General features: G+C 40.8%; 2 protein-coding genes across 2 annotated transcripts; one reads left to right on the top strand and one right to left on the bottom strand.

Moving 5' to 3' along the window:
- Positions 1-2,175: 2,175 nt before the first annotated feature.
- On the bottom strand, positions 2,176-15,824 carry rexo5 (RNA exonuclease 5; the record flags this gene model as incomplete). The annotated part of the gene is made up of 19 exons (XM_083972286.1): positions 15,749-15,824; positions 14,364-14,657; positions 14,039-14,165; positions 13,825-13,936; positions 13,113-13,220; positions 12,795-12,883; positions 11,386-11,501; positions 10,487-10,625; positions 9,955-10,049; positions 9,758-9,860; positions 9,555-9,664; positions 9,036-9,144; positions 7,843-7,947; positions 7,603-7,740; positions 7,209-7,301; positions 5,730-6,084; positions 5,454-5,644; positions 2,318-2,430; positions 2,176-2,224 (listed from the first exon to the last, which is right to left on the bottom strand). The coding sequence occupies exons 2-19, from the start codon at positions 14,639-14,641 to the stop codon at positions 2,176-2,178; spliced, it is 2,430 nt and encodes an 809-aa protein (XP_083828412.1). The 5' UTR covers positions 14,642-14,657; positions 15,749-15,824.
- Positions 15,825-16,191: 367 nt separating this feature from the next.
- eri2 (ERI1 exoribonuclease family member 2) lies at positions 16,192-21,550 on the top strand. The gene is made up of 10 exons (XM_083972412.1): positions 16,192-16,338; positions 16,536-16,597; positions 16,695-16,775; positions 18,047-18,174; positions 18,292-18,454; positions 18,696-18,796; positions 19,164-19,245; positions 19,346-19,434; positions 19,865-20,441; positions 20,649-21,550. Exons 1-10 carry the CDS (start codon positions 16,316-16,318, stop codon positions 21,506-21,508), a joined length of 2,166 nt encoding a protein of 721 aa, XP_083828538.1. The 5' UTR covers positions 16,192-16,315; the 3' UTR covers positions 21,509-21,550.
- Positions 21,551-22,282: the final 732 nt, after the last annotated feature.

The raw sequence follows: 22,282 nt of genomic DNA on the forward strand, positions 1-22,282 counted from the left end.
CTGTATTATATCTACTGTTTATTATGGATGGGCTGACTGGAGAAATTAATCGCCCCTTTGGGATAAATGAAGTATTCTGACTGACAGACGACATTGGTGGTAAAAAATACACAAGTTTTGTTATGATATGAAAAAGTGTCTACTTTCTGAATCTTCACCAATATCTCCAGCTCATCGGTCTCGTTGAGCAGAGAGTTGGTGTTTCTCATGATGACTGACAGCAGAAAGGATCTCCACTTCCGAAGCCTTTAACCTTTGCACCAGCAGCAGCAGCACGGCAACCCACGAACACACCTCTTCATCTCAGCTGGAACAGGTTGGCCTCCTCCAGACCTGCTCTGTTTTCAATGAAAAAAGCTCCTTTACCCACAGAAGTATCCACCAGTGACTGACAAAACACGACAAAAACCTGAGTAAAAACTCTGAGCTACCACCAGACTCTGCTGCTACCAGTTGAAATATTATATTTTAGATCATGTGCTTCAACTATATAACCATGATGCAGGTGCTAATGATGTCCTAAACAGCCAACAGCGCATATCGCTGATTACTTAACTGTTATATCCTCCCTCCAACCCTCCCAGATCCCCAATTCTTCTCACCATCTTCCTTTTCTCCCAGTGCATGGGACTACTTAATGCATGATTGATTGATATGGATGAATATCAAAATATGAAGCCGTAAGATTGAGGGCGTTGTTGTTGTTTTTTTTCAAGCCTGCTAATGTCATCAGCGTCTGTGTAAGAAACATTGTAGTGGAGGAAACCAGAGGTGGAATGTAGAGTCAGAAATACATTTGCCAAACATTATTTGTTCCACCATTTCAATCATTTCTTTTTAGATGTGAATCTAAAATGTGAACAGTGTGACGTCTGAAAATACCTTTGTTCAATTTTTGAATACTTTTATTGGGGGGACAATTCATGCCATGCCCATGCCATGATGTGTTTCAGTCCTTGACATGAAGGTGTCATGCTCTATATTATAGTGACTGCTTAAGGTCAATAACGAAAACACAAAGTTTGTCAATAACTTTTTTTTATTAACACAAAATGTATAGATCCTATATGATTAAAAACTGCTCCATAGTAAAAGTAGTCTCTGTAAAAATGACACTTCATTTGATAACATTAGTGGCATCCATTATAGGTGATTGTGTGATGATGATAATAACACTGACGACATATGGTATTATCACATTTTTCCTTCCAGTGGAACAAACGGTCTGTGAGAGACTTTAAAGCAGAAGTAAGTGATATATTTGTGTTAATATAAGTCTTAAATAGTTCTATCTTCCGACAGCAATCACTTACATAGAGTGTTTGGTCTGAATCACGGGTCTGTCAGTCCCTCTGCTCTGAGCCGAGGAGAAAACATTTATCGTATCCTACAGTTTTTATCCAATGAGGAGAGAGAACGGCATGCAGGGCTGTGTGTGCAGCCAAGGAACGCCGTGAATGTGGCGACGTAGGGACGAGGACTGTTATGGTGCGTTCAAGGAAACTCGTATTTTTCCGACCGTGAAGTGGTACCAGTTCGATCTGGTACGAGTTCACCGGTCGGAAGTTACGAGTGGCCGTTATAGTGACTTTCACCGGTAAAACAGGTCGGAAAAACACGAGTGGGTTGCCTGGAACGCTACAAAGTCGTAAGTTGTGACTTGAAGCTGTAATTTACGATTTCAAAAGCCTACCTGGAACGCAGCATTAGCGAAAACGACCGGACCACTTACTTCTGCTTTAACTCTTCTCCAGCTTGTGTTGCAGAGTTTTGTGCTGCGTCCAACTTCCACGACTGTTTCTGTAACAACCTGATTGTTGGTTTCCAATTAAAAGCCAATCCAAGTCAAAATCAAAAGCCATGCTTCCAACAATGCTCCTGCAAATTAGGAGGTTTATTGTCATGAAAATGATTTTGTACCAAAGCCAGAAGCTACTTTGTTGCTTTGTTTAGTTTATTTCCAGGCCACAAAGGAGATACACTCAGCTCTGACAGAAAAAAGGAAGGAAGAGTCTCTGGCAATTATTTTTTTTTTTGTCCTCATTGATTTAAGCTGTGTCAGTTCATCCACAGAAGCAGGCATCGCTGGAGTGGGAGATATTTTGTTAGCGTAGGTGTATGGTTTATGGTTTATGGTTTATGCTTGGAGCTGGAGCGCTGTTCTCTGTGAGGTCCTCACTTGACCTCCATGAAGCACAAACCAGGGTAGTTGTGCCCATGAGCACTAGGGAAAAGAAGAGAGAGGAGAGAAACGGATTAGAAATGGTTAATCTGGCTGCAGGTCATTTGTCCCCCGAGACGCTGTCAGAGTCCTCACCCGGTGCGTCCAAGCAGCAGCACCACAGACAAGGTGCAGTCTGGGAGAGATCTGAAGAGCTTCCCCAGGCGACGGTCCAGCTTCCCCATCATGTGCTGCACTGTGCGGTCGTCCTGCAGGTAACATTAAAGGGGACGTATTATGGAAATATCGCTTTTTGAAGGCTCTTGAACTTATATTTGGTGGTGTTTGTCTTGCCTTCCGGCCCCCAAACTGTGAGAATTGACAAAAGAATCTGTAATTTTCAGGCTCCCGAGGTTGAAATCCGTGTGGTTTTATGAGCTGTTTGTTCCCTCACTTGTCTTCCAATGATGTCATTAGTTTTCGAGATTGCATAACACCACCCCTACCTGTGAGTCCCGGTAGAGGGGGCGGGGCTAGCAGTGGCTCATTTGCATTTAAAGGGACAGGCACTGAAACTAGCCGTTCTGAACAGGGCTGTTCTGAGCAGATGAAAACAGCTGTGATGTTTGATCCTTAGGTTAGGTTAGGTTAGGTTTAGTCTGAGCTGGAGGAAGTTTGCTGCTGCGATTAGCCTCTCATTGGCCGGAACGAGCCAACCGGCGGAAGTCCCGCCTTCCTCATCCATTACAACGATTGTGATTGGTTGAAAAACATCCAAGCAACCGGGGCGTTTTTTTCCCCTCCGATCTCAGAATTATAATTCGGTCCAGTCGGTGAGCGGGACTAGGTTCGGTTAGGTAAGCTTTATTGATCCCACATGGGGAAACTATTTTATCGCCACGTCAAAAAAAAAAAAACATACAGCCGACAAACAGCACAGAGACATCAGACTACATAAAGACAACGGCAGATGCACAACAAACACAGTAAGGCCAATGAAACATGATCTAAAAGTAGGACATGAGTGAAAAAGAGAAGGACATGATTAAATACCACAAAAGCATGATAAAAAAGTGAATAAAGAAAGTGAATCCATGGGGTATTTTGACCAAAGGTGTATTTAAGACACCTGGGAACTATTTTAATTTGTGGAAAAGAGGAATAATTTGTCTCCTTTAAATGACAGTATGTTGTTAGACATCATTGGTTTACACATTTTGGGAAATTATTGACCTCCGAGATAAGATGATGAAGTGCTCATTCTTACATATTTCGATTGGATCATGAATTAAAAAAAAAAAACATGAAGGTGCTGGTTGGCTAACGTTTTCAAGATATTTCATTATAAAGATTATAATTATCTACACAGAGGAGTATATCTGCCTAAGGGAGGGAGGGGTGTCTGATCACGATGTCTCATAACTCCGAAAGTGCAGTAGAGCAATGAAAATGGTACGAAATGGAAGTTTATAAATGTATCTCCACTTTAAGACGAACTTTTAATCATTACTTAACTGCTGTATCTTGGAAACTGGAGCCAAAGTACACTCAGGTCTTAATTTTCCTTTATTATTAGTGACACAATTCAGGTAACATTTAGCTACTTTAGTTTCCAAGGTTTTCACCAGTGCATCATGCATATTCTCAAAAACCAAATGACACTTGTAACTGTCTTATTCACAACCTCCTCCAATCCTCCGGCTTCAAGAGGCTTCAACAATCACATGTTCATGATAAGAAATGTCAAGACACAAAGCACAAGCACACTGTCAGGCAGAGAGATGCCAGGGGGGGAAACAAGTCTCACAAAGCCACCCTTAATCTGAAAAGCTTCGTTTTTTAAGTGAGATCTTTGTCTAGAGCAGATGTAGAGAGAATTGACTGAGGCTGGCAGCTGAAAGCCCAAACAGCCTCTCAACTATGATGTTCAAACATCTCCCAAACAGCTGTTGTCTGTGTTTTTAAGAGCACGGGCACAAAGCAGACCAAGTATACACGACTGTAACTACACCAGCAGCCCCATGTGGCCGTTTCTGTCATAACACACCAAAAAAAAGGAGAAATAAGCAGCAGAAAAAAGCAGAAAACAGGAAATAAGAGAAAATTATTCCTCAGAGCCAATAGTCACATACAGTATAACACAATAATTGCCAATAGTGGAGAGACAGATTTTCCTCTTTTGCTCGAGGACGGCACCAGAGAAAAAAAAAAAAAAAAAAAAAAGAACTGTGGTGTTATTCAGGCTTTTGATTAGTCTGCTGCCGGTTGTCAGGCTCAGATGTGTGAGATAAAAACTAACTTACAAGCGAAGATACCTGAATCCACCCAACGGTAGCTCGCTGCATACTAATGAGTAATGTGTTAGTATGCTGAGGTATAAAAAGACACAATGGCAGATTTTAAATAAGACTCATTTTTGTGGATTCATGTGAAACATTGTAATACGTACACACTATTAAGCATTAATAAATACTGAATTCTTCATTTATAACGCATGAATATTCATTACTATGTAGTTTATAAATACAGTCAGTGTGTATCAATGATGAGTAAACATTTTAACTGTGTTTATAAATTACATACCAATGAGTATTCATGTGTTATAAATGATGAATTCATTATTTAAAGCTTAACCAATGCTTAATAGTGTGTACTTATTATAAGGTGTTACCGAAACATGCTACACACATAAACTTTACACACTTGTATTTAAGGTCCTTTATTGTATAAAGTGAGATTATCGCGACTTTTGATTTTAGATACTGGGCCTTCAAATGAGCTGTCAGGACTTCTGTAACTTTGTGATGTCACAACATCACAAAGACCTCAAGCCCCACGGGATGCGGTGTTCTTTTACATGAAATCTGATATATTTTTTTTATTAAATCAATCAGAACACAGTCAGCCAATCAGAGGGGAGGCTCACAGCTTCTCCTCTACCACTGTTAACCCCCGGAGGTGAAAGTTCACCTTAAACATGTGAATTCAACTACTTTAGTCCATTTTTTAACATTGTAAAAACACCGACTGTCTTTTGCTACGGACCGCAACAGTCCGTTTTCATGGATACATGACAACAACTTCCATTCATACCAGTCATACGTGCCTGACGCGGAGTGATAGCCTAGCTGTGATAAGGCTTTAGAATAGTAGCCGTGATATATTGCTTAATTATACCACGGTTAACAACCAATCAGATCGCCGGATTTCACCTTTCCGTTTTATAACTTCAAATAAAGTGTAAAATATGTGACTTTTAAAAACGTACAACAACCATCTACCTGTTTCTTACCTGCGGATCGGTGTGCATGTGGGTCCTCTCCTCGTCTTCCCCCTCAACATCCACTGGAGTCTCTGCCGTTGCCATGGCAGCCCATGACTTCAAGTGGGGCGGAGTCAGGGACGGACAGATGACGAACTCCTCCTTCCAGAGGTCGTCGGAGGAGCTCAGGGCTGAGAGTTTGCCCTCTGAACTCTCAAACTCTGCCGATCAAACACAAGCACGTTTCACAATCTGTGCACAGTAACTTACAGCAGTGACGAGTGAAAACTGCAGCTTCTCACTCACGTATGTGCGCATGTCTTGTTGTGCGTTTTCCAGGTTTGGCGGACAGGATTATTCTCTCCACCGCCCCGAAGTGACCGAACGTGTCTCTGACCGTTTCCTCCGACAGTTCACACTTGGTGGTTTTGAGCTTTGGCAGCTGTTTGCCGTTCACTCTACAACAAGGCCACGACCCGTTCGCTGTTTTAACACCGTCTAATAATGTGTGTCCGTTGACCTTTGGAGGAAGGTTTATGTGCTCGGCCACACGGGGCTTTAATTTAACAGCGTAGAGTTGATTGGAGTTGAGAACGTCATCCATCAAAGCATCAAGAGTCAGATCCAGGTCCAACATTGACTCATTAACAGGCCTCTGGACCTAGAGACAGCACACACACACAGATATTGTTTATTGTATTGTATTCTTTGGATCCCCATTAGTCTACATAATGATGAAGACTATTCTTCCTGGGGTCCACATTAAATCAAACACAACAATACAGTGTTAGTACAAAAGAAAAAAGAAAAATTACATGAAATCATTTATCGTAAACAAGATTATAAAAATGCATATTAAGTGGTACAATGTGAATAAGTTAACACGATCAAGAGGATGATTACATGATTATCAAATAGTTACATGATTATAGACATGACATGATCAAGAGGAGTAATATATTTTTTTTACATGATTATAAAATAGTTACATGATTATAGAAGAGTATACATATGAGATAACCTAAAGCATAAATAAATGTACAACACAGGTGTAATAACATGCTTGAATTCAACTTGACATGATTGCCTAATATAGTAGTAATCTATTGCAATATAATATTATGACAAAACACAGCTTCTCTCAGTTTCATTTTAAAACTGGACAAATATGATATGTTAGAGATAGTTCACCAAAAAATTAAATTCACCCTCATGCTGATGAATACTCCAGAGTAGTTTTTTATTTCTCAAAGTGCATCTGGAGTCCCGGGAGGCCGGTTCATAGTCCAACGAAATCCTTATATGAGAGTCAATAGCGCCTGACACAAAAAGGTCCATAAAACTACACAAAAACCTTGTAATATTCCACCTTACTGCTCATCCACTGCTATCCAAGTGTCCTGAAGGGATATAGTCCAGAGTTTACTCGAAACAACGTCATTTAGGACATTTTTACATCCTAAACAGTCCTGTATTGAATTTGCCTGGGGCGCGTTCTCGTGTTCACACGATGCATGCGAACGTGACCGGACTTCGAGTAAACTCTGGACTATATCCCTTCAGGACACTTGGATTGCAGCGGACGAGCAGAACGAAGGAATATTAAATGGTTTTTGTGTAGTTTTATGGACCTTTTTGTGTCAGGCCCTATTGACACTCATATAAAGTTTTCATTACTACTCCGGAGTATTCATCAGCATGAGGGTGAGTCAATAATGACTGAATTTCATTTTTTGGTGAACTATTCCTTTGACTACAACATAAAGAGGAAAAATAGGCAGTTACCTTCATGGACTGTCCCTGCAAATTAAGTCCATTCAAAGTCTTTACAGCCAGTGCAGCTCCCTCCAGCAGCTCAAACTCGATCTCTGCGTGAACCTGGAGACCAAAGCACATCCAGAGACAGAGAGAGAGGAGGTTTAATAGAACCTGAGGCAGCGGGAAATATGTTTTATCACCAGATCAAGGTCACAGGGCATCAAAGAGATAGTTTCCTTTTTCACAATAATACAGCTAAAGGAAAAGGGTTCCAGTGTGTCTGTGTAAATACTCATTACCTTTACCATTTCAGAAAAAAATAAACTGTCACCGTCTCTTAAGAGCTTTTCGGTTGTTCGTTGGTCAGGTGGTAACGGTTTCTCTAAAGGAAAAGGAGGATAATAACGCAGGTGAGACGTACCCTGACAGCTGTGTCCAACATTTTGACTCTCCGAACCGGTCCACAGCAAGAAAAAAGCCGCTTCACTTCCCTCTCGGAGAAACCTGCAGGTAACGGCCCGGCAAACACTGCACACATGTCGCGAAGGTTTTCACACACCTGCAGGATAAATACACACACACACACACACATACAGTAAATTATACAGTAAACTAATAGTCTGCCATTTGACATGTATAATGTTTCAAATAAGTGGGTCACCCTCTGATTCTGCTGCTCCTGACGAGAAACGCACCCGTTCAGGGAAGAGAAGTGGAGCACAGAGAGGAACGGACGCTTGGTCTGTCTCCTGAAGGACGACAACAACTGGAGAAGAGAGGAGGATGAAGAAGAAGGAGATGTAGGTGAAGAATGAAGGGGAGGATGGAAATAAAGATAAGACATTTCTGATATCTATATATCTATGTTTTGAACCAAACAAGCAACTTCACGCATCATTTCCTACTCTGTCACTTTATTGTTTCTTTTTCAAATAAGGAGAAATTGCCATTTAAGAATCTCTATCAAAACTTTGCAACACTGTTATGTTAACTTAAATACCACAGGGATCATAACATCTTCTGCAAATCTTCTTTCATCTTCTGCAAATGGTAGATGAGTTGCCAGACGAATTAATTTCTCTTTGGGGATTAAAGGAATAGTTCACCAAAAACTGAAATTCAAGAATTCCGGGAGGGGGGTCCATAAAACTACACAAAAACCTTGTAATCTTCCTCCATACTGCTCGTCCACTGCAATCCAAGTGTCCTGAAGGGATATAGTCCAGAGTTTACTGGAAACAACGTCATTTAGGACATTTTTACAGCCGTAACGGTCCTGTATTGAATTTGCCTGGGACACGCGCTCACGTTCACGCATGCACCCGCTTGCACTATGGAAGAAAATCCATGAAAACTCGCAACATCGGTATTTACATCCTGCTGAGTGACCGAGTGACACACAAAAACAAGAGGGATCTGCGATTTGATACTTTTAAAGAAATAAGAAAGATTTTGTCTGCCGCGGCTTCCGTAGTGAATCGTGTTAACGTGAGAGCACGTCCCAGGCAAACTTCAATACAGGACTGTTTAGGCTGTAAAAATGTCCTAAATGACGTCAGTTTGAGTAAACTCTGGACTATATCCCTTCAGGACACTTGGATTGCAGCGGACGAGCAGTATGGAGGAAGATTACAAGGTTTTTGTGTAGTTTTATGGATGTTTCTGTGTCGAGCGCTATTGACTCTCATATAAGGATTTCGTTGGACTAGAATTTCATCTTTTGGTGAACTATTCCTTTAATAAAGTCAGACTTATTCTTATCTGATAAACAGGAAAACCAACAAAACTCTGCTAGTTTCAGGGTCCAGCTAAACAGTGTTTACTCGGGTGAAGGTCAAATCAAACCTCTCTAACCTCTTTGTCAGAGTTGTGCCACTGCTGAAGCGACAGATCCAGAGCGACGTCCGAACGCCGCCCGAAAAAGGCGACAGAGCGGCCGAGTGTCTGCAATATGTCGGCAAACCTGCACAAAGAAGAGGAAGGGCGGAGAATTTGTCAAATGTATCATCACCAGGACGTGTGAGGAGAAGGATTTCAGACCTGAATCACTGGAGATAAAAGATTTTTCTTTTTTATTCTCCCAACTGGATTTTCAGATAGTGGGGCAGTTAAACCTCACAAACCCTGTGATTGCAGCTGAAATGATCCATTACAGACTTGTGAGGAGACAATTTCAGGCAGGAGACAGAACACGGCTCTTTTTTTGAAAAAGCTCCATTTTTTAGAAGTGAAAAATACTGACTTAGTACCAAGACCAGAAACTGTGAGGATGATACGCATCAGTTCTCAGAGAGACAAAGGGTGGACAACATGGTGTGAGTGGATGTAGAGGAAACAAAGAGAGAGGTGCACAGGCTGCATCGGGTTCAGTACTTGTGACTTGGTGGAGGTGCAGGTGCAGGTGCAGCGTCAGTGAGCTCCTCCTCCTCCTCCTCCTCCTCTATTGTGTATCCCCACAGCTCCTCCATATGATGCTCCACAACCTGACAGAGAGAGATGTCGTGTCAGCTCTGTATGTGCATGTGCATGTGTTTTTGTATTTGTATTTGTGTGGTAGGAGAAGAGTGACACTTTACCTGACAAGGTCCTGTTTTAATAAAATACTGAGCCAGCTCCAGGGCTGCCACCGCATCCTCGATGGGATCGTGACCCTTCCTCTCTTCACTCTGTATTTGCCTCCTGGGACACGAGTGGACAATTGAATAATAAGTCATGACGGCTGAGAGAGAAAGAGAGAGATGCAAACACACACAGAGGGGAAGAGTGAACTTACTTCAGCACCGACTCCGCCAACACCTTGAGTTTAAACCTCTGTCCAAACTCTCTCCTGTACAATAGTGATGTGTCGATAACATGCCGGTGGATCAGCTGCAGGGAGCACACACACACACACACACATACACACACACACGGCATAGGTCAAAAAAACTGAAAAATGAATGTCGGTGCTTGTTATAAAGTCCCACCTGAATGAAAATACCTAGGTTGTTCGTACACTACTGAGCTCCTGTTTTGTACCCGTTAGTATCTGAATCAGAAAATCTGAGCTCGCCTCGCAGGCCGAACAGAGAGAGAGAGAAAAAAAAAAGAAACACTTTCTAACATTTTCTCACTAAACACACACTCCTGTTGAATTTTCTCTGCGGTGTGTGTTTGCAAAGCTTCACCTGCCTCGTCCTCATGAAAGATTCAAGACCCCCTCGAACTGCACTCTTTCTTGTCAGGATCAATTCACGGTTGTTGCAAAAAAAAAAAAAAAAAAAAAGAAGCAGAGATCAGCGGCGTGTCGGTCGGTCGTCACTCACTTTCAGAGCTGTGAGGTCGTTGTTGAGCGAGTGTCCGACCAGGACGGCGTCCCGCGGCAACACCGTCCTCAGCTTCGCCTGGACGTCCCTCAGGGTCGTTCTGACCGGGCGCAACATCGCAGCGGTGATACCAGAGAACCTGTCAGGAGGCGCAGGGCAGAAATTACCTTTAAAGGGATAGTTCAACACTTTGGCAAATTCGCCTATCGCCATAACCCCTATAGTCATAGCAGTAGGTTCGTTACCTTTAATTATCGGTGCATGTTGTTTTGAGATCTGCGGGGCAGAGACGTGAGCTGCTCAGTGAACATAATGGAGGTGAACGGTACAACTCCCCTGTCCCTCATCAAACTCATCAAATACACAATCCAACAACTCCAAAAAGCTCTCATGGAGAAGATGTGACCTGCACATTCACCACGCTATGAAATAATTATGCATAATGACACATGAAGCAAATACTCTGAACTACTTGCACTTTTGAAATCACTCCGCCCAGCAGCCGTATCAGGAATGTAGCTCCGGCTGCATTTGCCTCTAAAACAACTCTGTCTCGTAATGTTACATGATTATTTCATAGCGTGGTGAATGTGCAGGTCCCAACTTGTCCACCAGAGCGTTTTGGAGTTGTTGGATTGTGTATTTGATGAGTTTGATGAGGGACAGGGGACCTGCACCGTTCACCTCCATTGTGTTCACTGAGCAGCTCACGTCTCTGCCCCGCCGATCTCAAAACAACATGCACCGATAATTAAAGGTAATGAACCTACTGCTGTGACTATAGGGATTATGGCGATAGGCGAATTTGATAAAATGTTGAACTATCCCTTTAACCTTTAATATAGTATGTGATGATGTTGGTTATTAATAATACAACATGTGTCTGTGTGTGTGCTTACTGGGTGAGGTAGTTCAGGATGCGGTTCTGAGGCTTAACCAGCTCGTCCAACACACATTTCCCATCGCTGTCCACCAGAGAGACACGTGCCAGCTCATTGCCTTTCTCTGTAAAACACTGAAGCACAACAGCAATCATCATCTGCAGCTCAGTTGGAAATAAAGGAATGAGTCAGGACGCAATATTGTGACAAGATCTTGTCAGCGGAAGTCATAATATCACCATATGCGGGATGCTGAGAGGGAAGGAAACAAAAAGGAAGCAGCAAAACGAAGGAGTGAAAATCGTTCAAACACAAACAGCAGCTCAACACGGTTTAGGTTTGGAGGTGAAGCAGAACGCAGTGATGTGCTGCAGACTCGGCAGGGTGACAGCTGCAGCCAGAGGAGGTGTCTGACAATTTGAGCTGCTCTTCAGATAAAATACTGAGAATGGAATAAAAAAAATCCTCTAAAGTGACGGAGCTCGTTCTGTGAGGTGGTAAATATCGATATCTACAACCAGTCACATTAATACGCTCACATTTAAAGAAGCTTACAGTCACTTGGTAAAAAAAACTTGATAAAACTGGATTTATTGTTTTTTTTAAGCGGATTTAAACTACTGGTCTTAATTTTCCCTTCAAGCATTTGTTCATTTTCTCTGCCGTTGAAGATGTTTTCTTGCCAGGAGCAGGTGGTTGTTATTGTCACTTTACTTCACAAGAGGCTTCAGCTATTGTTGCATTTACAAAAACAAGAGGTTATAATTCCTGCTCTGAGTGGCACTTCATCTTCAGGGCGAATCGGAGGCAAAGTGACCTAACTTCAGTAGATGAAAAGACATAATAGAGATTACAAACAGCTTTTAATGCTGATGGAAGCTATGCAACAATTGCAAAACTTATAAACGGTGCCTTAAAAAGAGCATTTACACTACTAATGACTATAAATCGCCCATTTAAAACACTAATTTGAAATATTTTTCACATATTTACCAAATCTAGTCTGTGACATTAGTGCAGTGTTTTTCAACCTTGGGGTCGGGACCCCACGTGGAGTCGCCTGGAATTGAAATTGGGTCGCCTGAAATGTCTAGTAATTGATTTTAAAAGAAATTACTAACTATTAACTAATTATCATTCTTTTAAAATTATGATTAAAAACACCACACACAATCTTAAACAACTATATTCTATATTTTCACTGTCTTGAATATAAATTGAGTTCAAATAAAAGCTGGCGCATCTTGATTGGCAGCCGCGATCGCAGGGTCGCCAGAAATTTGTGATATCAAAATGGGGTCACGACCAAAAAAGGTTGGGAACCAGTGCTTTAGTGTATCTAGAATGTGCATATGCTGCCAATCAATAATGAATGAAATATGAATGTGTTTGAAACTGCAGTAAAATAATAATTAAGAGCAATTCACCATTTCACAGTCCAGTCCGAACAGAGGGCTGCTGTCGGTCACACAGTCGACGCTGTCTGTGCTCACAAACTCCTCAAACCCTGTTATCCCTGTGTCAACAGATACAAAATTGTGAGGAGGTGGAGGTGTCCATGTCCACAAAAAGACATTTTTCACTGCACAAAGTGACCTAAAAAAGTGGCACTGCATTTCGGCGATGCTGGGTGAAACAGTGACACATGACAGATTTCTGCTGAGACTCAGGAGGAGCTGAGGGTTTGTAAACTTTCCTCTCAGACTGAGTCGTTTTACTGTGGATGTGTTCGGACAGAGATTCACCTCTGACAGGGAAGTGTCTCCTGATCATCTCCTCCTCGGTGAGGACGTACGCTGTTTGTCCTCTCCTCCGTGTCCCGAACCTGGTGATTACTGGATGATTCCTCAGAGCTGCAGCAGGAAACACAGGAACACAGACGGTCACAGAGAAAAAAATACAGAGAAAAAACACAAATAAACAATTAAAGCTGGGAGATATTTATGATAAAATGCATTATAAACTGATGATATTCTGATTTCAACAAGTATCAGATCCTTTACTTTAGTAAAAGTAAATGCTTTTGTTTATAGTTTTTGTTAGATAAAGTAATCTTAATAAGTTAATGTTATGGCTGCTCACAGTGGTGATAATCAACTACTTTATATTGTGGTAGATTAATCTGTAACAGTGTGCCATTTTTTATGTGTTAAGTCAATATTAACTTGTCATTTGTATGCAAAACAATAGAAAGTGACAAGTAAGTGTCGTGAAGCTGTAAAATAGATAAAGAGCAATTAAAGGTAGAATGTGACATTAAATCTCAAATATAGTAGACGCTTAACAAATAATGATAATAAAATATAAATATTTCAGGTAGACTACTGGTTACTTTCCATGATGAGAGCCAAGAAAAGGCAAAAAAAAATACAGGTTTTGTTTTGATTTAAATATTTCTTGGACATTCATCTCATGATATTCTGATAATATTAATATCACATTTATATAAAATCTCACCTTTGTGCAGTTCATTGATTTCCTTGTGTGTTTGCGGAGGTGATGAACTTTGGACTTCACTGCTGAAGATTTCAGACGCTACATTACTGGATGATGGCGTGAAGGTGACCCTCTGTAAGAACCCGAGAAAGACAGACATTAAAAAAATACTCAGACACAGTGAACAGGATTTCTCTTTCTCAGTATGTTCGTCACATCCCCACTCGACACTCACAGAGCTGTAGCTGGTCCTGAGGTGACGCAGGGTGAGGTAGTGTTTGTAGAAGTGACTCTGGGTCAAACTGTCCACAACGACGACATTCACACCTCGGAGCTTCCTCTGGTGGTGGAGACGACACCAACTAGCAGAGACAGAAAAAAACAGGAGGAGGATGATGACAGAAAGAGAGATTTTTAAAAAATACAAGTGGGCGTAATGTGCAAGATAAAGGACTTCAATTAGATGTCTTTACGACTGTTGATGTGCAGAGACACAGTATAAGTAAATTACAGCGAGTTATTTGGTGAAATAGATCGGATCTCGCTGCTAAAGTCATTACCTGGGCTGTTTGATGCCACCTGCTTTCCCCAGAGCGGCATAATGCAGCAGCTCCGTCAGCTCATTCACTGTAATTGGTTGCTGGAGGCGGTCGAGCGGCACAGAGATCCTGGGCGAGCGAGGCGGATGCACACACTCCTCCTCCGGCTTCTCATCCCCCCGCTCCGTTTTTAATCTCTTGGCCTCTTCATGTGCTGTCGGGGCAGTGCTCTTTCTTTTCCCGCTGCTGCTGCTTGTTGATAATGATGACAATGATGATGATGATGATGAAGGCTCCATGTTTGAGCTGATGTTCCTATTGGGAAATTTAAAAAAAAATACATACATATATATATACTTGAATGGCACTCTGGTTGTCAATAATGAACTTCAACAGGTTTATGTCCATATAAGTTTTTACAAAATCCTCTTTTGAAATTGAATTTCCTTCTGAGGTGCATATGAGGGGAAAACATTGGACCCCTGAGTTCAGCCAGCTCAGGCTCTGTGTCTAATCATGTTTTAAAAGTTGGCACTGAAATAGAAATGATTACTTTCATTTTCAACAATAACAGCCACAATGGTCTTGTCTACACTGACAAATAACTTGTTGTAAATTCTTGTAGCCCAAGAAAACATCTCCTAATATCTTGTGTTGAATGCCTTTACAGAGTTCATTTATTCTTTGTTCTGATATAAACTTGTTTAAATCATTATTTGTCACCACCATGATACATATAGTCATCCTTCCTTGTCCTGTTGCATTGGTATTTGGAAGAATAACATCAAGTATTTTAGATTTAATAATTAGACAAGTAAAGTTTTCTTACACAAGTGATGCATAAAAGATTAAATAAACAAAAACTAAGATATAGATATTGATAGGCCTACTGTATATAGATTTTTGAATACAAATGTCTTTACAGAGTGGTCATAGAAACAAGTGCAGTTCATGTTACTTAAACAGGGTGGTCTTTTTGGTTTGAGTATGTGAGCATTAGAGACATATCATAACAGTATTATAATGTTGTTTTTAATATATCGAGCTGCAGCTGCCATGTAAAGACAGTTATTGTATGGCTGATTTGTCCAGATGTGATTTCGATGTTTTTTTCTAGGTTGTGTGTTTCATGTAGGCTATATTAAACATTAAAGCAAGGCGTATGAACTTTAAATGTGTCTAATAACAGCGAAGATTAAATGGTTTCACTAGTCAAGTGGCTGAACTTCTCTCAGGGGTCAGTTTCTTGGAGTAACTAACACACGAAAGTTTACATACCGCCGGGTACCTCACTAGCAAACACGTCCAAAGAAGAGTTTAAACTACATTTACGATGCAGGAGTGCAGCATATTTACTTTAAAATCTATGTCTGAGAATAAAAACAACTGTAAAAATGAATAAATACCAGATGTTATTGGCTCAGCTGGTTCCAAATCCACATTATTTAGCTACCCGGTAAAAACACATGGCTACAACACCGGTGCTACTGTACGTTACTAGTGTCACGTAAAGTTCGTGTGCACTAGCACGACTTCCGGTTTCTGAATTTCAAAATAAATTAACGTATCGCCTTAGTGAGTCCGTATGTGTCGCTAAAATTGAACAGTCTTTACTAAATGTTCTCTGGTTATATTTTACTTTATATATATAAGACTAACGCTATATCGTTATGCCTTTATAGTATTCGTGAGTCATCTATATGCTTTTATTTTGATAGAACATAGTAAAACCGGAAGTTTAGTTCGGTCAATTCCGTTTGCTTTTCTGTGATCGACTCGGATCGACTACACGCCTCACAGACGAAACTAATCGAGCTCAACATCGTGGATCATTATGTTTCAAAAAAAGCAGCGCGTTTTCTTACGTTTTAAAATTAGCGACTCTTAGACTCTGATAACTATTAATTTCACGTTTTATTTTTTACTGCCTGGTAAAGTCACAAACATCTCACCGGTTCACTAGATCCAAGAAGATGTCGACAAAGAAACTGGCCAAGTAAGTGACCGATAAACCACCAGACATTAGCCTGTTGTTGACTAGCCAAATAACAAACTGGAAAGACAAAGACACGTGTTTAATGTGTACAAAAAAACTAACGCATTTCTGGCGAATTCAACGTGAACTTTTAAGGTAATTTAGTGCAAGAAAGAAGTTGTCGTGTTAGCGCTAATTCAGGTTTAATGTCTCCACAGAGAGCTCGGGTTGTTGAGGCAGCGGAGCCAGTCCTCTGGGTCAAAGAAATCTCTGGTGTCAAGTGAGTTGTTGTTGTTATGGTTGTCTGACTTGAAAACGTGTAACTGCGAAGTTGATGTTTAAATTAGATGATTATAATATTGTGTGCTTTATTTCAGATCAAATATTCTCATATATTATCGTGATTGACTTTGAGTCCACTTGCTGGCAAGAGAAAAACAACTGCAGCCAGGAAATTAGTAAGTAGAGTTTAGTTTCTTTTCAATATATAGCCTATGTACAGTGCAGTGACATTTGGGCACCCCTGTTTAAAATTTCTGTTAATGTGAACACTAGTTAAGCAAGTGGAAGATGAAATGATATCCAAAAGGCATAAACTTACAAATGACACTATCCCTTTACATTTTAAACAGTATCATTTTTATTTTTTACATTTCACAAAATGACAGAAAAGGAAAAGGGCCCACTACAAAGGTTTGAGCCCCCTGCATAGTTAGTACCTAGTAGCCCAAAACCAAAGACAAAGAAAAACACGCACTCTCCAACAAAACTCTCAGGAACAAACTGAAGAGGTGCACGGCCAAAAGATAAACTTAAAGAAACAAAAGAAAGGCCAGCAGCACTCGTGTCCTTCTCATTGTCTTTTATTTCATACTGCGTCGGCGCTTAACATGTACAAACCGGTTTCGACAACGTCTTCCTCAGTGTGCAAAATACAGCAGGAAGTGATGCATTTAAAAATTCATTAGAAAAATGTAATCACAGGCAAATCCACAGGTAAATAGACCCATTAAAAAAGATTTTTAATGGGTCTATTTACCTGTGGATTTGCCTGTGATATTTGATATGTCTGGGTTGTTGAATATTTGTTGTTTTTCTATATATTGTTACATTTTTCTACATATTTCTATTTTTCTAATGTCTGCAATTTGTTATTTGTCTCGAATGTTAATACTGATCAATCAAGTGATTAACCACACCTGTGAGTATTTAAATGCATCACTTCCTGCTGTATTTTGCACACTGAGGAAGACGTTGTCGAAACCGGTTTGTACATGTTAAGCGCCGACGCAGTATGAAATAAAAGACAATGAGAAGGACACGAGTGCTGCTGGCCTTTCTTTTGTTTCTTTAAGTACCTAGTAGCCCCCCTTTTGGAAACTATCACAGAGTGTAAATAGTAAATAATATCTTGTCTGATACCTTGGTCAAAGTTATCTGAGAGATCAAGTCTCCTGCGTTTCCTGTTATTCTGCAGGCTGCTGCTTTGTTTCCCCTTTTCACTCTAAAACTGTAGAAAACAAAAATGATATACTGATATTGCTTAAAATATTGCAAACATGTTTAATTTTATGCCTTTTGGAGATCATTTCACCTTCTACTTTAACAGAAATTTTGACCAGGAGTGACCAAACTTCTGCAGGCCACTGTATTTCTTATAGAACCACACATATTTCCCATCTTTATCACCAATAACACTTCTCCTTCTTGTGTTTCCACCTTCCTGTAGTTGAGTTTCCAGCCGTCCTGCTGAACACCTCCTCAGGAGAGGTGGAGTCAGAGTTTCACACATACGTTCAACCTCAGGAGCACCCCAACCTGTCCAAGTTCTGCACTGAGCTCACCGGGATAACACAGGTGTCTGTGCATAGGCATAAATATACAACTACAAAGACCACTGCCGTTTTTTGTTTATGTTTATCTCTATGTGGTTTTATGTTGCGTCACTGTCTGCTTCATTTCTATGTCTCTCAGGTGCAAGTAGAGGCAGGGATCCCCATTCAGATCTGTCTTTCTCGATTCTCCCGCTGGCTGCAAAATCTAAAGGTGGAGAAGGGTTTGGTGTTTCCCAACAGACAACAGAGATGTTCTGCACCTTCGCCCTCTCAAAAACTGTGTACTTTCCTCACATGGTCAGGTAAAAGTCTTTTTTATTGGTTTTTATTGACCTTGTTGAGGCCATAAATTATAGGTAATGAAGTTGATAAACCAACTCATGTGGTCTCAGCTCAGTTAATAAACAGATTATTTCCTGTGCTGAAAAAAAAGAGAAAAAATCACGTAAAATGTCTTCATACAACAACTCTTGCACAAGAACTTTGAATGATTTGCATCTGTTGGTACAAATGTAATGTGACACCAGTTGCGTTGCGTATCAGACTGGGATCTCGGAGTTTGTTTACAGTACGAGTGTAAGCGCAAACAGCTCCATAAACCTGATGTGCTCAACAGCTGGATCGACCTGAGAAGCACATACAGGGTAAGTACAAGCTCACTTGCTTTTTCTTTTTGACATCTGCTCTCTTTCATGCTGTCTAACCTATGATTATGACCAAACAATACATTTGGTAATTGATTAATCTATCAGTTATTCTTATTATTTAAGTTTTGTTTTTAAATTATATTTCATGGTTTTGACAAATTTAAGAGTTTAAAGTAAAGTTTTCAACTTTAAGGCAAATTGATGTAAGTAGGGGAAAGCAGCAAAGTCCACGCTGACGCAGCTGTAGCAGTTGATAAATTAAGCAAATTGTTCATTATCTTGTTTCTGAATGATCAGTTTGTCCAAGCCTAATCATGTTGGCCTTTGTGTTGTAATAAATCCATACTCTGTTTTTTCTTTCTAGCTGTTTTACAGCAGGAAACCCAAAGGCCTGAATGGTGCGCTACAAGATCTGGGAATACAGTTCGCGGGGAGGGAACATTCAGGTACGAAATATAAACTAAAAATCTTTGGTCCAAATAATTTAACAAAGAAGACAGACCTCAGATCTCAGCCTATGTGTGTTGTTTTTCTTCTTCTCCTCAGGTTTGGATGACTCCAGGAATACAGCACAGCTGGCAGCGAGGATGATGAGGGATGGGTGTGTGATGAAAATCACTAGAAGTCTTGAGAGGGTGAGTGGCTGTCGTCCAGCGATGCATCCCAGCTCCTAAATACCTGCCCCCCCCTTCTAACTCCAGAGGCAGCACCTCTTATGTGTGATGACTACAACCTATGGAGATGTTCATGAATTTTATATGTTGGCTTTTTAAAGATGTTTTATATAAATAAACAAATATAAAAGTGGACTGCTGCAGTTAATAAACCATGATCTTTCTGATTCTTATGTGGTAAAATATTTATAATTCTGTTTTTTGGTGAAATTTGAAATACATCTTTCTGGAGACGGAGCGAGATAATTAAACATGCAGCTCAAAAGGCTGTGCAATATAATCCCAAATAACCTTTAACACAACCTTGACAGTTTCAGAGGAAATCTGGAATGGGGTATATTACTGTATGTGAGTGGCTGACTTTATCACTCATCTTATTTTCTTCTCATAGACGCCACCAATGGTCAAGCCCATGTTTGAAAACAAGACTGCAGACGACGACAACAACAAAAAAGAAAAGCCGAACCCCATTAAAGAGGACGACAAACCATCAACATCTTGTCAAATAAAGAACAACATGATGGATTTAGACACAAAGGGAGGCCCAAGTTTGGTTCAGGAATCTATTCAGATCTGTGAAAGCCTAATATCACCGAAGACTCTTCTGGCTGGTACGGGTACACCACTGTGGGGTCATAGCAGGAGGTCGGTTACCTCTACTACCTCAACCAATACAGTAAACGGATCTTCACCACTCAGTGCCATCAATAAAAGCCTTGTACTGTGTTCCACTACTCTGGGCTCCCTTTCACATCTGCCTAAGCCAAACCAGTTCTCCAAAACAGCGAGAGCAACAGTGCAACTTGTGGAGGACAAGGAAAGTGAAGAACTTCTAGTGGAAGAAGAGGAGAGGTGTGGCTCGTATGATGATGTGCTATTGGATGAGGATGGACAATGTGACACCGAGTACATGTCTGATTTTGACAGTGGGTGTTATATGTTGGAAGACTTTGACAGTTCAACAGAGGGTCAGGTCATATCAAGGGAAAATACAAGTGTGGAGAAAAACTCCACAAACTTATCCGCACACAGAACGGACCAGATAAAGAGGACGGAGCAGCATCCAGCGATCTCTGAGCCAGACGCATATTTTGCTGTTCCTAAGGCCGTTACTTGGAGGCCCAAAACAAAAAAGCAAGAAGAAGAAGGACTTAAAACTTCTCTTCATCTCAAAGAGAAGTCAGATGGGGCGCCACAAACCTCCAGAACAAACACACCTTCTCCACTCAGGCACAAACCTTTCATCCCAGAAAAGACCTCCACACCTAATACCTCCTTTGCCAAGCCCAAACCAGTCAGCGTTCAAAACAGAAAGTTCAAAGAGACTCCAAAGTCCTTCTTTACCATCTACACTGACCCAACTAAACAGACTGCAGCCCCAACTCACCCGTTCTCGAGTAGCATCCTCCGCTCTATGTCAGCCAACACCCTCTCATCATCTACCAATAATTCCTTTATGTCTATAGCAAGGAAAGACTTAACAAAACAGACTGCAGCCCCAACTCACCCGTCCTCGAGTAGCATCCTCCGCTCTTTGTCAGCCAACACCCTCTCATCATCTACCAATCATTCCTTTATGTCTATAACAAGGAAAGACCCAACAAAACAGACTGCAGCCCCAACTCACCCGTCCTCGAGTACTTCTCTAAACACCTCTAAGACCGTCCTCCGCTCTTTGTCAGCCAACACCCTCTCATCATCTACCAATAATTCCTTTATGTCTGTGACAAGAAGAGGGGGACAGAGGATCACATCCCCACTGTGCTCTTGCGGCCGTCGTGCAAAGCGCCAAGTCGTGTCCAACGGTGGTCCGAACCAAGGCCGAGGGTTTTACTGCTGTCCGGTCCGCCGGTCGGGCAGCGGGGGCAGGATCCAGAAGGGGTGTGAGTTCTTCAAATGGGAGTCGTCGCTAATGAAGAGCAGCAGTGCAGTAGTGGCCTCTCCTGCTGTCAGGTCCTCAGTTTCTCTCTGTCAGATCAGTTCAGCTGTGAACTGTCATCCTCAACAAAGGTCAACACTAAGAAAAAGCTATTAAGGTTGTACAGAAACAGACATTTTCAGTGGGAAGTATGACTGATTCCCACAAAGATGGTTCCTGTATAACTCTACTTTGTTGGTTAAACTGTGTCTCCTCTGGGAAAAGCTTTAGTTTATTCCCTTAATTGTAAGTCCTTGATAAAAAAAAAATCTTCTGCTAAATGACTAAATGTAATTTAATGAGGGAAAAAAGAAAAAGCCTTGAAGAGAATTGCTTGAAGAAAATGAAGAATATTTATTTATTACACTACCACATGTATTGGAGAGTTCTCCTTTTATGAAGTACACACATAAATCAAATCAACGCCTTTTTTTAAACATTTTATATACTACTGAGTTACTGAGCCCCTTTTTAACGATTTGCTGTCTATTTGTTGTTTTTATGATTTTGCGACAGTCATTTGTCTCTGATATTTGTAATGTGTGAAATCAGTAGTAAACAGGTAATTATTATGTTATTGCTTTGAGATTAAATTAAATGTTATATAATGAAAATAAAATTGAATTCTTTCCAACTGGTGTACAACTGGGTTTTAGAGTTTGTGCTGTTTACATCCTGGATGCTCTTTGTCTTCATATTTATTTTATTATTTGGAAGGACACATTCATGATTTAAAAGAAAAATCATTGCACACTTTCCCACTTTGCCTCAGTCCATCTCAGATGTGTTTGGGCACAAATAAGTTGGCAGTAAATAACTTGCACTTGTAGATTCAGTGGCAAACTGTTCTCCAGAGTGGGTTTTCCAAAGAGTTTGTAAGTCTATGTGTTA

The sequence above is a fragment of the Trachurus trachurus genome, assembly GCF_905171665.1.
Source record: "Trachurus trachurus genome assembly, chromosome: 1".
NCBI classification, from domain to species: domain Eukaryota; kingdom Metazoa; phylum Chordata; class Actinopteri; order Carangiformes; family Carangidae; genus Trachurus; species Trachurus trachurus.